We start from the raw sequence: 6,631 nt of genomic DNA on the forward strand, positions 1-6,631 counted from the left end.
TGTTGTTGTTCACAACTCTGTCTGGAATGTGACGTGTGTGTGTGTGTGCGCGTGTGCGTGTGTGTGTGTGTGAGAGAGAGAGAAGAGTCAGGCTACAGTCAGGCAGGCAGTCAATGAGAGAGAGAAGGTTGGTATGTTGGACATGATCAGGTGGATCGTCTGGAGTCAAACAGATGTTTGCACCAAATCTAGATATTTCTGCGTCAGTATTACACTTTAGAAGTACTTTATTTTTTATTTTTTTAGAACTGTGCAGTAGTAAGAAATGGTTTAATTTTTATTACATGAAAATATGAATTCACAAAAAATAAAAATTAGTTGTATATTAGTCCACAATTTGTTGTATTAGTTCCCAATGTCCATACCTTTGACACCTAACCCAGCTAACCAAACCAGTTGAAACTGTTTGTTATTACATTTGCTTCTCACACTTGTCAGTAAATATTCCATGTGTGTCCTTTCCAAATGTGTGTACTTTGTATTTGATGTAGGTCCAGTGGTGTAGTGGAGGGCATACGGAAAGTGGAGTATATACACTTATTTATCCATGGACCCACCCACTTCTGCTACAGTATACTCACTTCTTTAGTCAGAGTATACCAACATCTTTAGTCGGAGTATACCCACTTCTTTAGTCAGAGTATACCCACTTCTTTAGTCACCCTTTAGTACACCGCTGAATAGATCCAACTAATGGGGGCTGCAGTGTAACATTTCAGCATATTCAAAATGCAGGAGCAGGACATACAGGTGCAGGACATACAGGTACAAGTGTAGTGGATGGTATACACTTATTGATCCACAGACACGGTATACCCACTTTTTATTCACCACTGATGTCAAAACTGAACAATATCCGAATATTTTTTGTTATAGCTACACAGTCACTGCTAGGCTACATCACTGACATTTGTTCAACCCTACCAGATCGGTTACGGGTAGATATCTGAATAAAAGTGGCAATGATTCAATACTGTGGGGGTTTCATCTTTTTCAGAGTTGAAAACTAGTAGGTCGCAGACAGACACACAAATCAACCTCATTTGGATCAACATGAGACTTGCACTTGTGTTCACTGTCCAAAAGAGCGCGCTCCAGTCAGCATTCCGCAACTCCTGAGACAGCAGCTGAACCCCTAGAAACAAAGAGCCGCTTAACGACAGTCATGGGAAAAACGACAAAGGGGTCGTTGTGCATGAGTGAAACCGCGTTTATGTATGTTGACACATAATTGAAAGAAACTAACAGTCATCAAGCCAATAACGCGAGCCAGCTCTCTTAACTTTAAAAACAGTAAACATCACCACAGGCTGGAGATGAAGCTGTGTGGCTGAAGTGGGGTTTAATATCCCCTGCGTTCTACCGGTTACACGGTCATGGGCTATAATTATCTCCAGTTTCTCCGCAAATCTCCGTTCTCCCATCAAAAAGGAAACGCTTTTCCTCTCTATTCCCGAGGGGCTATGACAACCCTTGTACCCCGACAAGCCCCGCCCACCCCTGCCCTGTCTCACGCATTAGCATGTAAAAACACAAGTCACGGAAAACTCAATTATGTCAAAATAAGGAATACAGTAACATCCCGAGAATACAGTGAAGGATGCCGTATAGCGCCAGACGCGCGGACATGGCGATGGGAAAAAGCATGGAATGTGGGAATGTCGATTGAAGATCTGTGTAGTTGAACAAGTTGAAGTGGAAAGGTTTGGGCAAACTTTGAGCCCTTTTCTCCTTGCATGGATGCTATTCAGCAGAGGACAGCATGTCGTAAGGTCAGAAAGCAGTGGCGCGCTCTCGCCAAGTAAGCCTATTCTTAAATTCAGTCGTTTAGGTGAAAACCATGTCAAGCGCCAGCCTATTTTCATTTAATTAAAAGGCCCTAGTAGCAAGAGTAATGTGGTGTGTTTCAGAGAGGTGGATAGACAATGCGCCGCATAGGTGCTCGAGTGTTTAATCAATGCAATAAGAGTGTGGAGAAAATCATACAAGGACATGAACAATGGCAGAGAGTGACAAGGAGTTGAAGAATGTAGCTTTGTATCGCAGTGTCTCTTTCAAAAAGTTAGAATGTTGGAGCGCCAGCAAAAGTCGGGAAGACCAACAAAACAAATCAAAGGATTTGGAGGCTCGCGTCGCCCTTCCCCCTCCATCTACGGCAGAGTCTGCACCCGAGAAAGGGCAGCCCTCGGCGACGCGTAATTTTAGTGTGTCAAGAAAAGTTTGCAAAATCTCTGCAGCCAGCCTCCCGACCGCAGATCCAAAGAAAGGCTCCACCACTCCTCTCTCCTCTATATCCCCCTCCATTCGCCAGCTCACAGAGAAATTCAGCAGCACCAACTCAGCTAGGACGCACGGAGGCCCGAGCGCTGGCGGTGTAGTGGCTGGGCGAAGCACAACCTTGCCCCGAGTCAAAAATAGCAGGGGAGACGGGTCCTCCTCTCGCAAGTCCCCCCACGAGGACAGTGGATATTTACAAACTATCGAGGCGGATTTAGCAGAGCCTCTATCTGACATCAAAGTTCAGGATCAAAAGTTCTATTCTGGCACTGACTCACTGTCCGGATCGGATTCGGAGAGGAGTCAAACTTGGATTTATACTCAGAAATCTACCGACGGCAGCGGCTCCGGTAAGAGAAACTATTCTCAAATCGATGTGTCTATTTTTGATCACTGCAGTAAGACTTTGACCGCTGAGGCCGAGGATAGTGTTTTTGCAAGCGGGTCCCCTGCTTGTAAATCACATAGGAGTTATTTCACGGCGCATCACGGGGATCTTCCCGTGCGCGTTGACCTAACAAACTGGCCCAGTGTTACTAAGATTCGAGAACTTTTTGGAGACAGGCACAGAAAACAGCACAGGTCCACGTCTGACACGGATTACCTAAAAACTCTCGCCCTGCACGATCAATCCGCCAGTCTCAAAAAAGAGAGAGCCTCGCAGTCGGACAGAAGTGACGGAGTGTCTCCCAACAGCTCTTCCACTGAAACCAGCCTTCCTTTCTTGGACAAACACAGGCCTGGTACACTTAGCAGACAGCACAGAGAGAGTCTAGAGGAAAGAGAGTGCAAGGGGGAAAGAGATTGGCTCCAGCACCGGGGCATGGACTCTGCTTCACACCCTGACCAGCTGTGTTCAGATGATGCAGACATTGAGACAGCCAGTCACAGCATTGAGAATGCCAGTCTGGGTTTCCGTAGTGAAGATAGTAGCCATCTAAGGGTGACCCAGCCTTCGCATACACACAGAGCCCACAGTCCCCACAGTGGAGGAGAGGGTGGCGGTCAAATCTGGGCGTCCAGTTTGACCTCTGGCCCCAACACTAACCTCCGACCCTCAACCCCCACAACTGGTGCCCCTACTCCCCCTGTGCGGAGCAGCTCAGTGGGCCTAGTCCCCTCCTCCTGCGCCCCCCAGCCTTCTCTGCTCTCCTCCTCTCTCGGGCAGCCACCGCAGAAGGAGAGAGAGAGGGAGAGACAGGGGGCCGGGAAGACCAGCGAGAGTTTACATTCCTCGCATAGCTCCTCCAGAGTGGTAGCCCCCTCCTCCCCAGCTACAATAGGGCCATCCTCTGACAGAGGCTCGACCAAAGCGGCCGTCAGTCCCCGCTGGAGGTTCAGCTCAGGGGACGAGGAGGAGGAGTGCACCTGGGGAGGAAGAGGCAGCACAGGCTGGAGCGGCGCCCTCTCGTTCAGGGGAGCCGAAAGAAGCGCAGGTTATCACTCTCGCAATAAGAATGGGTGGTGGGGCGGCAAAACTCTGGGCAGGTCTTCAGGCAGCGAGGAGGATAGCCCTGAATCCCTAGGGCCCGCCGGCCGAGACGCGGTGAGGCGGCGTTCACTGCGGAAGAAGAAGAAGATAAGTGGCGCCGCGTTGGTGAGCAGCCGGGATGATGGCGAATCGGACGACAGCGACAGCGATGAGCACGCGGGTGTGACGATGGAGCATCTGGAGAGACGCCATCAGCAGAACACCACCCCGGCAGGAGAACACGCCAGAGCCACCCAGAACCGCGGAAGAGAACCCGAAGGGTCCAGAACGCGGCCAGCAGTAGCAATGTGGGAGCGCAACCAGGGTGGGGCAGGGATAGAAGGCTACCGACGCCACTACGCCGCCACAGAGGGGGCTCTGACATCGTCACCAGTGGCCACCCTTCCTGGGGTTTCGCGGGTTTCGAAAGTCAACATTCCCTCGTTCATTTCCAGCCCCGGTGGCTCATGTTGTAGCAGCCGATACTCGAGCACTGAGACACTGAAGGAGGAGGACCAGGCTAGCTATGTTAGCAGAGCAGCTAATGCTAATGCTAGCAGAGCAGCTAATTTTAACGCTAGCAGAGCCTCCTACACAGCTAGCCCTACTTCTGCATCCTCTTCAATGTTGAGTAAGACCTACCATGGTAACGTCACCATGTACCGCTCGCCCAGCTTTGGACATGGGGATAACTTCTCCCGTGCGCCTGTTAGGGTACGTCCCCAAATCGTACCCCCCGTCGCCCTCTCCCCCTCCAGGGATGGGGACAAGATGGCGGGCGCCGCCAGGGCAGAGACCAGGGTGTTCCGACGGTCGCTGAGCGACGATAAAGACAGGAATAGAATGTCCATGTCCAATCCTGACATCACCTCGGAGACCATGACACTTCTCAGCTTCCTGAAAACCGACCTGTCGGAGCTCCGGGTAAGGAAGACGGATAAGTTGGGGGCGGGAACGGGCACGAACGAGGGGTCGTCTTCGGTGTACAGGATGGGATCGAGGGGTCACGCGACGCTCCCGGCCGGACTCCGGCCTTCCCTGAAGGACCTCACGGCGACTCTTCGGCGCGCCAAATCCTTCACCTACTCTGACAAGCCCGTGGACCGGCGCCATCCAGCCTGCACTACTGCCAAGAGGAGCTCCTCGGAACAGCAACTAGACGGAGAGAGGGAGGGCGGAGGGAGGGGGTCTGTGTCGGACAGAGAGGTGGAGAGTGATGGAGGTGATTGCAGAGTAGGAAGAGCAGGGGCTTATGGGTACGAGGAAGTGATGCCCACGCCGCTGCAGGACAGATATGTCCAGGAGGCCAGACAGGTCATCCGGGACATCTGCCAGATGAGTGCGCGTGAAGATGATGATGATGACGACGATGGCGAAGATGATGTACTAGGGACGGACGGCACAGAGGACAAGTGCTTCAAAAGGAAAGAGGAGAGCGAGAATAAAAAGGAGAGGGCGGCAAGAGAGGTGAAAAATGCGGAGAGAGAAGACGGAGGGGCTGAGGCTGGCCCCCTCCCCGGGGAGAGAGAAAAGGGAGAGAGAGATGAGGAGAGTAAGGACAGAGGCCTACAGAAGGGCGACTCGGAGGAGAACATGTTCTATGACAGGTCTGTGGATGAGTTGTCAGGTCACGAGTCCAGTTTGACAGATGAGGGTATCGTCACCGAGCCAGAGATGGGGCCAAGTGACCCCGATAGGCCATTTGTGCGGTCATCGGCGGCTAGTTTGAGGACGGCGATAGCCAGGGATGTTCTAGGTCAACCTCTCACAGTCTGGAAGCAGTCTGCTCTTCATGAGGGGGAGGGTTCGTCTTCAAACGAGGGAGGCAGAGAAAAACAAGAATGTCGGGCAGGTCCTATCTCACAGACTCCACTTCTCCCCCCTCCCCTTCCCTGCCTCAGAGTAGAGAGTGACAACATCGCTATCACAACAGAATCCAGTAGCACTGTGAGTACCAGCGGCAGTCCCGGCAGAGTGAACTCCCAGGGGGCCACAGCGGTGCTGGAAGGTCCACCGACGCCTGGTGCTATTCGCCGCCGGCGCAAATTCTCCTCGGCCGGCAACACGGCCTCCGACTCCAGTAACGGCAGCAACGGCGAGTCTGCCAACGGTAACGGGGACCCCACCATCTACCGCTCGCTCAGCGACCCCATGCCCCACCGGCGCTGCTCAGTGGCTGAAGAGGGGAGTAATGTCTTCTCCTCTGTGGATAGTAACCTGCTCGGCTCCCTCTCTCTTTCCTCCAAAGGAGGGGCTGTGGTGGGAAACGTCCCGGAGTCGGCGGCGGCTGCTGCCCTGTCGGAGTGCGACTTGTCAGTGTGCAGCGATGGCGGCCTCCGCGACGATGGCGGTGTCCGCGACTACAGTGGGGTGATCAGGAGCATCGTGTCAGAGCCGGGGGCAATGGACCGGCTGATGACAGATGACCACAGCAACGGGAAAGCCCCGAAGAAGAAGTCCTTCAGCGACCCCAGCCGTCGCAGCGACGCCCCGCTGCTCTGCCACAACGACTCGGAGTTCAAAGGTCAGCATCAGCATCCCAACGAACCGATCAGTGAGCTGGATCAGCTCGGCCAGATACCACCCTCCAGCAGCGAGCCAATCCTGAGCGAGCAGAGGGATGAGCTTTGGGAGCTGGGCGAGGAACGGCGCTACCCATCGCGTCATCATCACCACGGGGACCAGGATGAAGGCCGGAAACCCCGTTCCCAGTCAGAATGTGCCCTGCCCTCCATTCGCCATGGCAACGAAGAACATGGAGAGGGGGAGCGATTCAACTTTGACCCCAAACTAGCCGAGGTTCTGTCTCCCAGAATGGGTCGGCGGACCTCCAGGAAACGGCCAAACAGGATCACCCCAACCTCTTCAGAAGACCAAGATCCC

The 6,631-nt window shown here is 53.2% G+C and overlaps 1 protein-coding gene across 1 annotated transcript in view; it reads left to right on the forward strand.

Moving 5' to 3' along the window:
- Positions 1-1,999: 1,999 nt before the first annotated feature.
- Positions 2,000-6,631, forward strand: part of arhgef17 (Rho guanine nucleotide exchange factor (GEF) 17) — a gene marked incomplete at its 5' end in the record, with an annotated part of 69,236 nt that continues 64,604 nt past the window's right edge. The window contains one exon of the mRNA XM_084435824.1: positions 2,000-6,631. This exon is cut by the window's right edge and continues 522 nt beyond it. Within this exon, the coding sequence (XP_084291950.1) occupies positions 2,000-6,631 (4,632 nt within the window).

This window comes from Borostomias antarcticus (assembly GCF_949987555.1).
Source record: "Borostomias antarcticus genome assembly, chromosome: 1".
NCBI classification, from domain to species: Eukaryota; Metazoa; Chordata; class Actinopteri; order Stomiiformes; family Stomiidae; genus Borostomias; species Borostomias antarcticus.